The sequence below is a fragment of the Heterodontus francisci genome, unplaced genomic scaffold (genome assembly GCF_036365525.1).
Source record: "Heterodontus francisci isolate sHetFra1 unplaced genomic scaffold, sHetFra1.hap1 HAP1_SCAFFOLD_1164, whole genome shotgun sequence".
Lineage (NCBI taxonomy): Eukaryota > Metazoa > Chordata > Chondrichthyes > Heterodontiformes > Heterodontidae > Heterodontus > Heterodontus francisci.
The window spans coordinates 53,964-70,297 of record NW_027141858.1 but is presented as its reverse complement, the minus strand read 5'-3'; the positions used below and the strand labels follow the sequence as shown (position 1 = coordinate 70,297).

Genomic DNA, 16,334 nt, shown 5'->3' with positions numbered 1-16,334 from the left:
CCCCTAAAGAAAGAGAGACCGGGTGGCGGATAGGGGGAGGGAGGGTGGTAGGTTGTGAGGGGAGGGGGCAGATCCTGGCATTTTCCATCGGTCTGCTGCCAAGCATCCCGAACGAGTCAACCGTCCACTCGCAATCCTGAACTGCCTTCCTGGGGCGCCCGGGTTATGAGTCGATTATTTCCGACCCCGGACGGGTGACATCAGAGAAATAAAATGGACACACCGGGCTTTCTCTGTGTTCTGACTCTTTATTATTACGAAGTGCTTTCATTTAAAAAAAAATTCAATTATTATCTCAGAAATTTCTCTGCAGTTCCCCACGTCCCTTGCTGCTTCCTCCCATTCCTCAGACATGTTCTGGTAGGATTCGGTTCTTGGATCCAGTCCTGTTTAAAACACAATTCACAAACTTGAGTGTCACAGGCCCTGGGAGCAGCACGCGTCTGAGTAAAGCTCCCTCTACAATGTCCCCATCAAAACCTCCCAGGGCACACTGGGTTGGCTGGCCCCTGAAACCCTCCTCGGGAGCCAGTCCCGCACTACCCGAGCCGCCTCTCGGAAATGCCCTCCGTGCCATTCCGATCGGCGCGGAGGGGTTTCCTGTACGGGCTGCTCCTGCACACTCTCCACTTCCACGCCCTCGTCAGCCGGCAGGACACGCCCAGGCGGTCCCCGTTGCCTTCTGGCGGCGAGGGGGAACCCCGATGGAGGTCTCTCTACGTGGGAGTCTCCCCCTTTACGTCGGGGACCTGGGGTGGAGGGTGCCGCACAGGGCAGTCCCGTGCAATAGACTTTTAAGTAGGTTCACGGACTCCCAGGCCGCCTGTACTTTGTGCGGCCTGGACGAGTCCGTGTTCCATGTATAGATGGAGTGTGCGAGGTTGCAGCCCCTCTTTGAGTATTTGAAGGGGCTGCTCCTCAGGTTTTGGCTGCACTTCAGTCCCACCGTCCTGATCTTTGAGCACCCGGTGCGGAGGGGTGTGGGCCGGGAGGAGGATCTCCCCATCGGTCTGCTTCTGGGCCTGGCCAAGGTGGCACTTCACAGGTCCAGGTTGCGGGCCTTCGGGGGGGGGGGGGGGGGGTTCCGTCCTCCCTGATTGCCTGCCCCTCTTCCGCGGTTACGTTCGTGCCCGGGTGTCCCTGTAGAAGGAGCATGCGGTGTCCGCCGGTACGCTTGAGGCCTTCCACGATGGGTGGGCACTGCAGCGGAGGAAAAGACCTTGGGAATAAGGCTGTATTTGGAGGTGGGTGTCGAGCACCAGACTTTTATTTCATTTGGACTGTTGTGGGAGGTGGAAGAGGCCGGAACAACAAGGGGTGGGGGCTGTATAATTCTACAGGGAGCTGTGCAATTGCATTGAATACACAAGGAAGCTCCCTCCCCACCCCAATTGCCCAGCCCGGGTCAGCTGAAGCTGCCTGGCTAATAGAGACATAAGGATCGAACTAGAGCCTGGGCAGCTTTCGGCTGACCCAGGTGAAGACCCCTCCCACAACCAGAAGACCCAGGAATGTTACTCAGGACTGTTTAGAGTGCACTGTGTCCCACCCTTAAAGCAAAGTCATCACTTACAGCCTGTCTTTCCCCTTTCCTGTATACCCTCAGACTCTCCCCGAACCTACTACCTGTTTGTAAGTTATTTCTTGCAAACTTTCGTTTGTTTGTTTGTTTGTTGTTTTTTTGCAAGCCTACAACTTGGGGTGGGTTTGGTTCTTGAATCCATGGCAAGCCCATCTTCACCGGTGACAGGGCCCTCCCATACCTATGCGGCTGTCGCCTCTGTGACTGCTCATGTGACCCCGTCACCCTTTTAATTAATAACGTCTGGCCATGGGGCAAAGAGCTATCCTCACCCCAATATGTCTATAGAGGCCTGTGTAAAGGCAATGGCCGAGGTTCTCGGCCCCTCGGCCACTGTGGCAGCCTCAAAAATGTACGGGAAGGCTGTGTTCTTCCTGAAGGCCGAGCGGGCGGTGTCCCGGGCCCCGAGTAAGGGGCTCATTGTGGGCGGGACTTTCCTGCCGGTGGACCCTCTGGGGGCCACTGCGCAGCGGGTACTGCTATCGAATGTCCCGTCCTTCATTCCCAGTGAGCTCCTCCTCCCCCATCTGCACCATCTGGGGGAGGTGAGGTCAGGGATCAGCCCAATCCCGCTCGGTCTTCGGGAGAACTGCCTCCAACATGTCTACTCCTTCCGCCGCCAGCTATTTATGCAGCTGGCTCGGGAGGAGGTCTTGGAGGGCCATTTCGATGTAGAGTTCCAGGGGACGGCCTACTGCATCGTCTGGACCTCGGACGGGGCGCAGTGCCATGTCTGCAAGGGGGTGGGGCATGTTCGTAAGAACTGCCCCAACCTCCCGGCCGCCAACTCCACCTTGGCAGCCTAGGGTGGCGCCACAGCATCTCCTCCCACTCCCCCTACATATCCTAAAGACACTGGTCAGTTGGTTCTGGAGGCTGTGATTTTCACAGCCTCCGGTGGGGAGGGGATGCCTGTCTGAATGGATGGAGGACGCGGAGGGAAAAAACCACTGAAAGGCACATCCCTTAGACACCGTGGCACAACCCGAGCCTGAGCTCAGCCCAAGGCCCGGTCCCGGGGAACCCACCTGCCCCAGGGCTGGGCTCAGGCCCAGGGCAACCAAGCAAAAGTAGGGTGCAGAGGTGGAGGCCTCTGACTCTCCATGCCCGAGTGGGAAAAAGAGGAGAAGGCACCCCTCAACGGAGGTAACACAGGGCCCTGAGGTGCACAGCCCATCTGTTGGAGGGGAGCTGTCTCCTGGTTCGGGTCCCCAGGTTCCCCCTGTCACCATCACTAACAAGACTGTAAAACCAGGGCAGGAGCTCCCTACCCCTCAGGATGGAGGGAAGGGCGAGACCCCTGCACATGCGGCCCCTCCTGAAGGAGCAAGTGGCGCCCAGCTTTTGGTGGGGGAACCTGGGGACGCTCCTGGAGAAACTTTCCCGTCTGCCACTGGGTCGGGTGCCCTGAGTGGAGGGTCGGCCCTCCCAACCAAAATCCACTCCTGACCAGGATGTACCTGACCCGATTATTGGTGTAAATGCTGCCCCGTCTGCTGGGTCTGTGGGCGCTGGTGGGGCGGGAGATGGCCTCCTCTCTCCGCCTCCGGTCTCGGCTCCGGCTGGATTTCCGGAGTCGGGAACTTCCATCTCCCCTGGACCACTCATTGGCCTGGGGACGGAGGTGGAGGGGGGTCCTGAACTGCTGGTACCCACAGGCTCCAGGTCCATTCTAGAACCCAGAGAGGACCCCTTCGCCATTGATCCTGGGGGTGGGATCGTGACCGAGGTGGGACCAGCTGGTGCGGCCAGGACGTCCGCCCCACATTGCGCAGTGGCTTTGTCAGCCGCTGGCGGTGATGACCCAGAGGAAGATTGGGACTCGGTGTGGGGCACGGAGGATGACTTTGAATCCATCGCCAGTGAGGTGGTGGAGTCCCTCGTGCCTCCCACCGGGTCTCCCCTCATCCCACCGCGGAACTCCGGGATTTCCTCGCGGCTTGCAGGGGCTGCCGCAATAAAGTTCAGCTGGCCCTTGGCCGTTGGTCGAGTCTGGTGCTGATTATTCAGTCCGTCCGTGCCACCCGCAAGAAAGCGGGCAAGGGTGCGGGCGTGAAACTGGTTGAGAGGCGCCGGTTTAATGCGTTCCTCAATGGGTTGCTGGGGGAGTGGAAGGCGAGGTGCACTTCCACTCCCTCCTCACAGTGAGCTGTTGGTGATGGGTTTTAAGTACCTTTGACATGAAGATAACCATAGCCAGCCTCAACATCAACGGCAGCAGGGGGTCTCACCGCAGATTTCACAATCTCTCAGTCCTCAGGGAAGGGAAATATGCGGTGAGCTTTCTGCAGGAAACCCACACCGTTCTGGGAAACAAAGCCACCTGGCTCCTGGAGTGCCAGGGTGGGTTACTACATGAGTCACCTCACCTCTATTTCTAGTGGGGTGGTTACCTTGTTGGCCCCGACTTTTCAGCTGGAGATTTGGGGGTCAAGGAGCTAGTGCCGGGCCGCTTGCTCCACCTCGCCGTTCGCCTGGGTAGCGTGCCGCTCCACCTAGTGAACGTGTACGCGCCCAGGCCCGGCGCGTTGCAAGCGCGCTTCTTTGAAGAAGTGTCCGCTCTCTTGAGCTCTATCAATAGCGGTGAGTACATCATCCTCGGGGGGGATTTTAACTGCACCCTCGAGGTGGGGGATCGCTCTGGTCCCCAGCGCGGCCAAGCGTCAGTGGAGAAGTTGAGGGGCTGATCAGCTCCCTTAATTTGGTGGACGTCTGGCGAATCTCCATCCCGACTCCAGCGCCTTCACGTGGAGGTCTGGAGGAGGAGGGTCCCGAATGGCACGGAGGAGTTACCTGTACGGGCTGCTCCTGCACACTCTGCACTTCCTCGCCCTCGTCAGCCGGCCGGACACGCCCTGGCGGTCCGCGTTGCCATCTGGCGGCGAGGGGAAACCCCAATGGAGGTCTCTCTACACGAGAGTCTTCCCCCTTTTCATCGGGGACCTGGGGTGGAGGGTGTTGCACAGGGCAGTCCCGTGCAATAGACCTTTAAGTAGGTTCACGGACTCCCCGGCCGCCTGTACTTTCTGCGGCCTGGACGAGTCCGTGTTTCACGTTTATACGGAGTGTGCGAGGTTGCAGCCCCTCTTTGAGTATTTGAAGGGGCTGCTCCTCAAGTTCTGGCTGCACTTCAGTCCCACGCTCCTGATCTTTGGGCACCCGGTGCGGAGGGGCATGGGCCGGGAGGAGGATCTCCTCGTCGGTCTGCTCCTGGGCCTGGCCAAGGTGGCAATTCACAGGTCCAGGCTGCGGGCCGTCGGGGGTTCCGTCCTCCCCGATTGCCTGCCCCTCTACCGCGGTTACGTACACGCCCGGGTGTCCCTGGAGAAGGAGCATGCGGTGTCCGCCGGTACACTCGAGGCCTTCTGGGGCCGGTGGGCACTGCAGGGACTGGAGTGCATTGTCGACGCCGAGAATGGCATTTTAATTTGAGTTTTTTGTTATTTTTCTGTTTTTAATAAAGTTATTTTTAAAATGTAAATATGTATATAAAGGGAGCCTGAGGAATAAAGGCCCCCTCGACATGAAAAAATATAAAAGGGGCCTGAGGAATAAAGGCCACCTAAAAAGAAAAAAAAAAACGGGGTTAGATACAGAGTAAAGCAAAAAAAAAACGGGGTTAGATACAGAGTAAAGCAAAAAAAAAACGGGGTTAGATACAGAGTAAAGCAAAAAAAAAACGGGGTTAGATACAGAGTAAAGCAAAAAAAAACGGGGTTAGATACAGAGTAAAGCAAAAAAAAACGGGGTTAGAAACAGAGTATAGCTCCCTCTACACTGTCCCCATCAAACACTCCCAGGACAGGTACAGCATGGGGTTAGATACAGAGTAAAGCTCCCTCTACACTGTCCCCATCAAACACTCCCCAGGACAGGTACAGTACGGGGGTTAGATACAGAGTAAAGCTCCCTCTACACTGTCCCATCAAACACTCCCAGGACAGGTACAGTACGGGGGTTAGATACAGAGTAAAGCTCCCTCTGCAATACCCCGCATGAATTATGGCTGATTCTGGAATTCTATATGGGAAAGGGTTGGGTCCATTGGGAGTGTGTGCAATGGGAGTGAAAGGGAAGGGGTTTGAGTCCATTGGGATTTTTTTTGTTATTCATTTCATGGGATGTGGGCATCGCTGGCCAGGCCAGCATTTATTGCCCATCCATAATTGCCCCTTGAGAAGGTGGTGGTGAGCTGCCTTCTTGAACCGCTGCAGTCCGTGTGGGGTAGGTACACCCACAGTGCAGTTAGGAAGGGAGTTCCAGGATTTTGACCCAGCGACAGTGAAGGAACGGCAATATAGTTCCAAGTCAGGATGGTGTGTGGCTTGGAGGGGAACTTGCAGGTGGTGGTGTTCCCATGTGTCTGCTACCCTTGTCCTTCTAGTTGGTAGAGGTCGCGGGTTTGGAAGGTGCTGTCTAAGGAGCCTTGGTGCATTGCTGCAGTGCATCTTGTAGATGGTACACACTGCTGCCACTGTGTGTCAGTGGTGTAGGGAGTGAATGTTTGTAGATGGGGTGCCAATCAAGCGGGCTGCTTTGTCCTGGATGGTGTCGAACCTCTTGAGTGTTGTTGGAGCTGCACCCATCCAGGCAAGTGGAGAGTATTCCATCACACTCCTGACTTGTGCCTTGTAGATGGTGGACAGGCTTTGGGGAGTCAGGAGGTGAGTTACTCACAGCAGGATTCCCAGCCTCTGACCTGCTCTTGTAGCCACAGTATTTATAAGGCTGGTCCAGTTCAGTTCCTGGTCAATGGTGACCCCCAGGATGCTGATAGTGGGGGATTCAGCGATGGTAATGTCATTGAATGTCAAGGGGAGATGGTTAGATTCTCTCTTGTTGGAGATGGTCATTGCCTGGCACTTGTGTGGCGCGAATGTTACTTGCCACCTATCAGCCCAAGCCTGGATATTGTCCAGGTCTTGCTGCATTTCTACACGGACTGCTTCAGTATCCGAGGAGTCACGAATGGTGCTGAACATTGTGCAATCATCAGCGAACATCCCCACTTCTGACCTTATGATTGACGGAAGGTCATTGATGAAGCAGCTGAAGTTGGTTGGGCCTCAGACACTACCCTGAGGAACTCCTGCAGCGATGTCCTGGAGCTCAGATGATTGACCTCCAACAACCACAACCATCTTCCTTTGCGCTAGGTATGACTCCAGCCAGTGGAGGGTTTTCCCCCTGATTCCCATTGACCTCAGTTTTGCTAGGGCTCCTTGATGCCATACTCGTTTAAATGCTGCCTTGACGTCAAGGGCAGTCACTCTCACCTCACCTCTTGAGTTCAGCTCTTTTGTCCGTGTTTGAACCAAGGCTGTAATGAGGTCAGGAGCTGAGTGGCCCTGGCAGAACCCAAACTGAGCATCACTGAGCAGGTTATTGCTAAACAAGTGCCACTTGATGGCACTGACGACGACACCTTCCATCACTTTACTGATGATTGAGAGTAGACTGATGGGGCGGTAATCGGCCGGGCTGGACTTGTCCTGCTTTTTGTGTACAGGACATACCTGGGCAATTTTCCACATTGCAGGGTAGATACCAGTGTTGTAGCTGTACTGGAACAGCTTGGCTAGGGGCGCGGCAAGTTCTGGAGCACAGGTCTTCAGTACTATTGCCGGAATATTGTCAGGGCCCATAACCTTTGCAGTATCCAGTGCCTTCAGTCATTTCTTGATATCATGTGGAGCGAATCGAATTGGCTGAAGTCTGGCATCTGTGATGCTGGGGACTTCAGGAGGAGGCCGAGATGGATCATCAACTCAGGACTTCTGGCTGCAGATTGTTGCAAATGCTTCAGCCTTATCTTTCGCACTGATGTGCTGGGCTCCCCCATCATTGAGGATGGGGATATTTGTGGAGCCACCTCCTCCAGTTAGTTGTTTAATTGTCCACCACCATTCACGACTGGATGTGGCAGGACTGCAGAGCTTAGATCTGATCCGTTGGTTATGGGATCGCTTAGCTTTGTCTATTGCATGCTGCTTACGCAGTTTGGCATGCAGGTAGTCCTGTGCTGTAGCTTCACCAGACTGACACCTCATTTTGAGGTATGCCTGGTGCTGCTCCTGGCATGCCCCCCTGCACTCTTCATTGAAACCAGGGTTGGTCTCCTGGCTTGATGGTAATGGTAGAGTGGGGGATATGCCGGGCCATGAGGTTACAGATTGTGGTTGAGTACAATTCTGCTGCTGCTGATGGCCCACAGCGCCTCATGGATGCCCAGTTTTGCATTGCTAGATCTGTTCGAAATCTATCCCATTTAGCACGGTGATAGTGCCACACAACACGATGGAGGGTATCCTCAATGTGAAGACGGGACTTTGTCTCCACAAGGACTGCGGCAGGCAGATTGGTGAGGACAAGGTCAAGTATTCCCTCTTGTTGGTTCCCTCACCACCTGCCGCAGACCCAGTCTAGCAGCTATGTCCTTTAGGACTCGGCCAGCTCGGTCAGTAGTGGTGCTACCGAGCCACTCTTGGTGATAGACTTTGAAGTCCCCCACCCAGAGTACATTCTGTGCCCTCGCCACCCTCAGTTCCTCCTCCAGGTGCTGTTCAACATGGAGGAGTACTGACTCATCAGCTGAGGGAGGACGGTAGGTGGTAATTAGCAGGAGGTTACCTTGCCCCTGTTTGACCTGATGCCATGAGACTTTATGGGGTCCAGAGTCAATGTTTGGGTCCATTGGAATTGTGTACAATGGGAGTGAATGGGAAGGGGTTTGGGTCCATTAGGATTGTGTACAGTGGGAGTGAACGGGAAGGGGTTTGGGTCCATTGGGATTGTGTACAGTGGGAGTGAACGGGAAGGGGTTTGGGTCCATTGGGATTGTGTACAGTGGGAGTGAATGGGAAGGGGTTTGGGTCCATTGGGATTGTGTACAGTGGGAGTGAACGGGAAGGGGTTTGGGTCCATTGGGATTGTGTACAATGGGAGTGAACGGGAAGGGGTTTGGGTCCATTGGGATTGTGTACAATGGGAGTGAACGGGAAGGGGTTTGGGTCCATTGGGATTGTGTACAGTGGGAGTGAACGGGAAGGGGTTTGGGTCCATTGGGATTGTGTACAGTGGGAGTGAACGAGAAGGGGTTTGGGTCCATTGGGATTGTGTACAGTGGGAGTGAACGGGAAGGGGTTTGGGTCCATTGGGATTGTGTACAATGGGAGTGAACGGGAAGAGGTTTGGGTCCATTGGGATTGTGCACGGTGGGAGTGAATGGGAAGGGATTTGGGTCCGTTGGGATTGTGGTTGACTCTGAAATGGGAAACACACTGATCAAAGTCTCTGCTTCCGGTTGCTGGGACCCTGCTCGGCGCAGGCACACCCGTGGCCGACTGGTACTCACAGGAAGCAGGACCCTATCCCGATCGCCATGGCGAACAGGACAACAAAGAAGTGGAGGATGAGCCATAGTATGGCGGTCTCCGACGACGCCGGCAACACCTTCTGTTTCGCTGTGGGGGAAGAAGATGAGGAGACACAGGAATAGAGACGTTAGCGAGTGACAGTCAAAGCCACTTTCCCAACCACCGACGGGAGAGATGGGGCCCAGGGCTAATTCCACCCATCCAAGGCACAGCTACTGGGATCCTCCCAACCCCCGCACCTCTCCCACCCCACCTCTTGCACCTAACCTTCAGGGAAACAAAAGTGGGATGTTCAACTACATGGGGCATCACAGGATATTCAACTACTGGTGTTGGGGAATCCCTGGCCCCTCCTATGCCCACGCACACGCCCGCACACCTACCCTTGATCAAGAAGATGGGGGAGGAGATGTCCTCGCCCGCCCTCCCGGAGATGCCAGCCTCGCACAGGTACTCGCCGGGGTCCTCCTCCTTGACGACGCGGAAGTGGAGCTCGCTGTCGGGCCCCCGGGAGGTCAGGGTGACCCGGTCGCGGTAGCTGGGGTGGACCCGCGAGGCCCGGTCGGTGCCCTGGTCGATCTGCGCCAGGGTGAGGTTGGGGCTGCGCGGCGACGACCAGCGCACGCGGTAGCGGGTCTCGGGGCCCGCGTGCAGCGCCACGATGCGGCAGCTCAGGGTGGCCGGGGACCCCACGTGGGCCTTCACCTTCTCCGAGGTGTTGAGGGCCAGGATCTCGGGTCGGAGCTGGGTCTGCGCCCGGACGGCGGGCACCGCGGACGGGGGCACGTCAGTGACCACATCTGGATGGAAAGCGAGAGAGAGAGACACAAGGAGTTACATCGGATTGACGACACAGGCAGTTCGGCCCAGCTGGTCTCTGCCAGCCCCTTCCCCACCTCACCCCATCAACGTATCCTTCCATTCCATCCTCCCTTCAGCATATCAATTGCTCCGGTTTCTTATGTCAGATCCAGCATGGCCGAGGGGCTGGAAGGAGGGATGGAGATTTCGAAGATGAGGGCACATCTTGAAACGAGGTGGCCCTTTATTTCACGTCCTCTGCCACTGCTCTGTAAACCCGGCCGAGTCTCACAGCCTCTGCTGCACACTGGGCAACACGACAGCAGCCCAAAACCCACCCCAGTCACCACACAGCCGACAAAACAAGATGATCATTTCCACTGAATCCAGTTTGGTCCCTTCAGGGGAGGGGGCCGAGAATGGGAAAGGTAGCGTTTCCCTTGTAGAGGGCCAGCAGGGCCCTGGCGGGCCGAATGGCCCCCCCCCCCCCGGTGCTGCAATCATCCCTGGGACATCAATCCCACACCCTCTAAAAACAGACTCGCACCCCTCCAGCGCCTTTCACCCCCAACGCAGGAACCCCGACGCGCCACATGGCCAATGAGGGACTTTCGCCACGTGGGAAAGGCGGCAGCCAATCTGCGCACAGCAAGATCCCACAGACCCGCAATGTGAGAAGGAGCAGATCGTCTGTGTTTTTTTTTGCTGACGTTGCTTCGAGGGATATCCTGTATGGCCCCAGGACACTCAGTACTGACTCTCCGTCAGTGCGGCGCTCCCTCAGTACTGACCCTCCGACAGTGCGGCGCACCCTCAGTACTGACCCTCTGACAGTGCGGCGCACCCTCAGTACTGACCCTCCGACAGTGCGGCGCACCCTCAGTACTGACCCTCCGACATTGCGGCGCTCCCTCAGTACTGACCCTCCGACAGTGCAGCGCTCCCTCAGTACTGATGATCTGGGTCACTACCTCATGGCTGTGAGTGGGATCTTGCTGTGCGCAAATCGTCGGCCACATTTTCGACAGCAGTGACCGCACTTCAGAAAGTCCAGGCGCTCTGGGACCTCCCGAGCAGGTGAAAGGTGGTGGGGGGAAATGTTTGTCCTTTATCTGTGTCCTTTCTTTACACTCACCGCCCCAACCCCTACCCCCCCACCCCCGCTCCTCTCTGCCCTCCTCCCTCCGTCACTCCGCCTTACCTTCCTCCAGAGTGACCGAGGCCACTGCCATGCCCTCAGGGTGCCCTAACACCCAGGCCTTGCACAGGTACTCTCCGTAATCCTCCTTCTTGACCTGGTGGATAGTCAGGTGCGTGGCAGTGTCCAGCGAGCTGACACTCAGACGCTCCCGGTAGGCAGGGTCGAGGTAGTTGGTGCCCTCCTGGCCCTGGTCGAGGCGGGCCAGGGTCAGGTTGCCTCCGTTCACCGCCTCCCACTGCACGCTGTACCTGGTGCTGGGACCCCCATGCAGGGCCTCGATGCGGCAGTCCAGCTGGGCTGAGGTTCCCAGCCTGGCTCTCACTCGGCCTGAGGTATTGAGGGACTGAATCTCAGCCACCAGAGACTCGTTGTTGCTCTCTGAGGTCAGGAGGTCCAGTTCCATGTGGGTATCTGCAAATAGAGGCAGAACGTTAGTCCCTCCGTCTGTCTGTCTGTCTATCCCTCTCTCTCTTCATCCCTCTTATCTCTCCATCTAATCGTCATCCATCCATCCCTCTCTCTCCATCCCTCCCTCTGTCTCTCCATCAAATCTCCATCCATCCATCTGTCTGTCTATTCCTCTCTCTCTCCAACCCTCTCTCTCCATATCGCTATCTCTCCATCACTCTCTCTGTCTCTCCCTCCCTCTCTCTCTCCAACCCTCTCTCTGTCTGTCCATCCCTCTCTCTGTCGCTCCGTCTAATCTCTCTCCATCCCTCTCTCTGGCTGTCCAATCCCCTCTCTCTCTCCATATCTCACCTTGTCTCTCCATCCTGCTCTGTCTTTCCAGCCCCCTTTCTGTCTCTCCGTCCCTCTGTCTCTCCGTCCCTCTCTCTCTATCTCTCCATCCCTCACTATCTCTCCATCCCTCTCTCTGTCTCTCCAACTAATCTCCATCCATCCCTCTCTCCGTCTGTCCATCCCTCTCTCTGTCTATATCTCTCCCTGTCTCTCCATCCTGCTCTCTATCTCTCCATCTCTCTTTCAGTCTCTTCATCCCTCCCTCTCCAAATCTCTTACTATCTCTCCATCCCTCTCTTTCTCACTATCTCTCCATCCCTCTCTCTCTCTCTCTCCATCTAACCTCCATCCATTCTTCTGCCTCTGTCCATTCCCCTCTATTTCTCTCTCTCTCCATATCTCTCTCTGTTTCTCCATCCCTCTCTCTCTCCATATCTCTCACTATCTCTCCATCCCTCTTTCAGTCTCTTCATCACTCTCTCTGTCTTTCTATCCCTATCTGCCCATCCCTCTCTTTCCATCTCTCAATCCCTCTCTGTCGCTTCATCCCTCTCTCTCCACATCTCTCGCTATCCCTTCATCCCTCTCTCTCCATCCCTCTCTGTCTCTTCATTCCTCTCTCTCTCCATATCTCTCACTACCTCTCCATCCCTCTCTTTATCCTGTCCATCCCTTTCTCTGTCTCTCCATCCCACCATCTCTCCATATCTCCACCTCTCCAGCCCTCTCTGTCTCTTCATCCCTCTCTCTGTCTCTTCATTCCTCTCTCTCCATATCTTTCACTACCTCTCCATCCCTTTCTCTTTCCATCCCTCTCTCTGTCTCTCCATCCCACTTTCTCAATATTTCTCCAACCGACTCTCTCCCTCCCTCCATCCTTTACCTCTCCACCCCCTCTCTTTATCCTGTCCATCCCTTTCTCTGTCTCTTCATCCCAGTATATCTCCGTCCCACCATCTCTCCAGCCCTCAATCCCCCACCACCCCCCCACGACCTATTGGATCGATCCCCCGTGTCCGAGCCAGTTTTCCCGGGAAGACACTTACCCTCGGCCAGCACTGACAGGGAGGAGAAGGATTCCCCCTCCTGGCCCACAATCTCGCCCTTGCAGAGATACTCCCCAAAGTCCTGCTCCTGGACAGACCTGAAGTGCAGGTGGTTCTCGGGTCCCTGGGAGATCAGGGAGACCCGGTCGCGGTAGCGGGGGTTGATAATCGGGGCTGTGTCCGTGCTCTGGTCAATCTGCGCCACAATCAGGTCGGGGAACCGCCCCGCCTCCCAGTGCACCTTGTACTTGGCATTGGGACTGTCTTTGACCAGCATTATACGGCAGTAAAGTGTGGCTGGCTCACCGAGTTTGGCGAGGACAAACCCTGAGGCATTGAGGAAGAGAATTTCCGGGTGGAACGAGGAGTTGCTGCTCTCGGCTGTGATCAGGATGTCGAAAACCTGCACAAAGTCTGCAAACAAAAGAGGAAGAGGAGGTTGACAAAACTACAGCAGGGTGCCCCAGGGCACCTCAGGGCCAATGATGCACTTGGCTTTTTATTCCGAAGTGCACTTACCGTTGTAATGTAGGCAGCGCAGCAGCCAATTTGTGCACAGCAAGATCCCACAAACAGCACCCCCCCCCCACCCCCGTGACAATGAGCCAGATCGTCTGTTCCCCTTTATTCTTTCACGGGTCGCAGCGTCGCTGGCCAGGCCAGCGTTTGCTCCCCGTCCCTCGTCGCCCCTTGCCCATTTTCAGGGGGCAGTTCAGAGTGAACCACATTGCTGTGGGATCCGGAGTCACACGTCGGCCAGAGCCGGGTAAGCTCGGCAGATTTCTGTCCCGAAAGGGCGTGGGCAAACCAGATGGGTTTCCACGACAAATCTGTGATGGTTTCACGGCCCCGTTACTGATACCAGTACTGACCCTCCGACAGTGCGGCACTCCCTCAGTACTGACCCTCCGACAGTGCGGCACTCCCTCAGTACTGACCCTCCCACAGTGCGGCACTCCCTCAGTACTGACCCTCCGACAGTGCGGCGCTCCCTCAGTACTGACCCTCCGACAATGCAGCTCTCCCTCAGTACTGACCCTCCGACAGTGCGGCGCTCCCTCAGTACTGACCCTCCGACAGCGCGGCGCTCCCTCAGTACTGACCCTCCCACAGTGCGGCGCTCCCTCAGTACTGACCCTCCGACAGCGCGGCGCTCCCTCAGTACTGACCCTCCGACAGCGCGGCGCTCCCTCAGTACTGACCCTCCCACAGTGTGGCACTCCCTCAGTACTGACCCTCAGACAGTGCGGCGCTCCCTCAGTACTGACACTCCGACAGTTCAGCACTCCCTCAGTACTGACCCTCCGACAGTGCGGCGCTCCCTCAGTACTGACCCTCCGACAGTGCGGTGCTCCCTCAGTACTGACACTCCGACAGTGCGGCGCTCCCTCAGTACTGACCCTCCGACAGTGCGGCGCTCCCTCAGTACTGACCCTCCGACAGTGCGGCGCTCCCTCAGTACTGACACTCCGACAGTGCGGCGCTCCCTCAGTACTGACCCTCCGACAGTGCGGCGCTCCCTCAGTAATGACCCTCCGACAGCGCGGCGCCCCCTCAGTACTGACCCTCCGACAGCGCGGCGCTCCCTCAGTACTGACCCTCCGACAGTGCGGCGCTCCCTCAGTACTGACCCTCCGTCAGTGCGGCGCTCCCTCAGTACTGACCCTCCGACAGTGCGGTGCTCCCTCAGTACTGACCCTCTGACAGCGTGGCGCTCCCTCAGTACTGACACTCCGACAATGCAGCTCTCCCTCAGTACTGACCCTCCGACAGTGCGGCGCTCCCTCAGTACTGACCCTCCGACAATGCAGCTCTCCCTCAGTACTGACCCTCCGACAGTGCGGCGCTCCCTCAGTACTGACACTCCGACAATGCAGCTCTCCCTCAGTACTGACCCTCCGACAGTGCGGCGCTCCCTCAGTACTGACCCTCCGACAGTGCAGCTCTCCCTCAGTACTGACCCTCCGACAGTGCGGCCCTCCCTCAGTACTGACCCTCTAACAGCGTGGCGCTCCCTCAGTACTGACCCTCCGACAGTGCGGCGCTCCCTCAGTACTGACCCTCTAACAGCGTGGTGCTCCCTCAGTACTGACCCTCTGACAGCGCGGCGCTCCCTCAGTACTGACCCTCAGACAGTGCGGCGCTCCCTCAGTACTGACCCTCAGACAGTGCGGCACTCCCTCAGTACTGACCCTCCGACAGTGCGGCGCTCCCTCAGTACTGACCCTCCGACAGTGCGGCTCTCCCTCAGTACTGACCCTCAGACAGTGCGGCGCTCCCTCAGTACTGACCCTCAGACAGTGCGGCGCTCCCTCAGTACTGATCCTCCGACAGCGCGGCTCTCCCTCAGTACTGACCCTCTGACAGCGTGGCGCTCCCTCAGTACTGACCCTCCGACAGTGCGGCGCTCCCTCAGTACTGACCCTCTGACAGCGTGGCTCTCCCTCAGTACTGACCCTCTGACAGCGTGGCGCTCCCTCAGTACTGACCCTCTAACAGCGTGGCTCTCCCTCAGCACTGCCCCTCCGACAGCGCGGCGCTCCTGCAGCGGGATCTTGCAGTGCGTTCGCGGGGGGCGGGGGAGAATCTAGATTCCCCACGTACCCAATTCTGCAAAGGAGACCTGTAGCATAGCCACAGTGAGCCAGATATAGAGGTACATGACTGGGCGTGGCGGTCGGACGGGACTCCCTGATCACGCCGAGGTGTCGAGTTCCCCCTGCGTCGTGCTCCTATCTCCTCCCAGCTCTTGGCATCGATGAATGAGAACAGGTTTCGTTGTCCCAATCAGGCTGACTGGAACAACTGTTGGATGCCATCTGAAAGGGTTGCGTCTCCAAGGTGATGGGATCTGTTGTCACAACGGTAATTACCCCTTGTGAGCTCACAATCGGTGTGTCGAAGATACAGATCTGGGGGCGTTATCCCATCTGCTGAAGCCGAGAGATCCCACGTCCAGTGGGGGAGCTTTGCCCCGGCCTAACTGGGGAGCAACGGAGGAACCGAAGGCCTGGGGGCGAAGCGGGCTCCAACGAGGCGTCGAGCTGTCTGGGGTCAGCTTCGGATGGTTAGCGAGGGGGGGGGGGGCGGGTGGGGTCATTTCTCCTCCTCTCGGTCCTGAATGATCGGCCCCTTATCCTGAGACTGTGCCCCCGTGTTTTAGACTCCCCGACGAGCGGAGACAATTTCTCAACCCTATCCAGCCCCTTCACAATCTTGTACGTCTCAATGAGATCGCCTCTCATTCTTCTAAACTCCAGAGGGTGCGGGCTCAATTTCCTCGGCCTCTCGTCGTAGGACAACCCTCCCCCCGTCATCGCCGCACCACCCTCCAATTGAGGGAGAGTCAACATTTGTCGCGGTCCCGTAGGAGGCCATTTGTGACTTTGATGAGGGCCGTTTCAGTTCTGGGGCGGTGGGTGGGGCTCGAAACCCAACTGGAGGGGTTCCAAGATGGCGACCCGGGAGAGACGGGCACGGATTTGGGAGGCGACGGGGGCCCGCTCGAGAGGTTTGGGGCGGGGTGGTTGGAGGTGGGTGTGGAGGGGGGGGGGGCGCGGAGGTTCGCAAAGATACAGGGTGGGGGG

At 57.2% G+C, this 16,334-nt stretch overlaps 1 protein-coding gene across 2 annotated transcripts; it reads right to left on the bottom strand.

The window, feature by feature from the left end:
* Positions 1–242: 242 nt before the first annotated feature.
* On the bottom strand, positions 243–15,738 carry LOC137365576 (immunoglobulin superfamily member 3-like). 2 transcript variants are annotated; one of them, XM_068027958.1, is made up of 6 exons: positions 15,352–15,738; positions 12,748–13,161; positions 10,961–11,371; positions 9,342–9,758; positions 8,937–9,045; positions 267–386 (listed from the first exon to the last, which is right to left on the bottom strand). In XM_068027958.1, exons 1-6 carry the CDS (start codon positions 15,407–15,409, stop codon positions 347–349), a joined length of 1,449 nt encoding a protein of 482 aa, XP_067884059.1. In that variant the 5' UTR covers positions 15,410–15,738; the 3' UTR covers positions 267–346. The 2 variants fall into 2 exon arrangements, with proteins under 2 accessions (XP_067884060.1, XP_067884059.1); XM_068027959.1 differs by lacking the exon at positions 8,937–9,045 and having other exon boundaries at positions 243–386.
* Positions 15,739–16,334: the final 596 nt, after the last annotated feature.

Excerpts from the sequence above, each read along its gene's own strand:
- LOC137365576 (XM_068027958.1), bottom strand. The coding sequence starts at position 15,409 with ATGTACCTCTATATCTGGCTCACTGTGGCTATGCTACAGGTCTCCTTT. Across the intron at positions 11,372-12,747 it reads CCTGTCAGTGCTGGCCGAGG|ATACCCACATGGAACTGGAC; the intron begins GTAAGTGTCTTC and ends CTCTATTTGCAG. Across the intron at positions 387-8,936 it reads GGGATAGGGTCCTGCTTCCT|GACTGGATCCAAGAACCGAA; the intron begins GTGAGTACCAGT and ends TGTTTTAAACAG.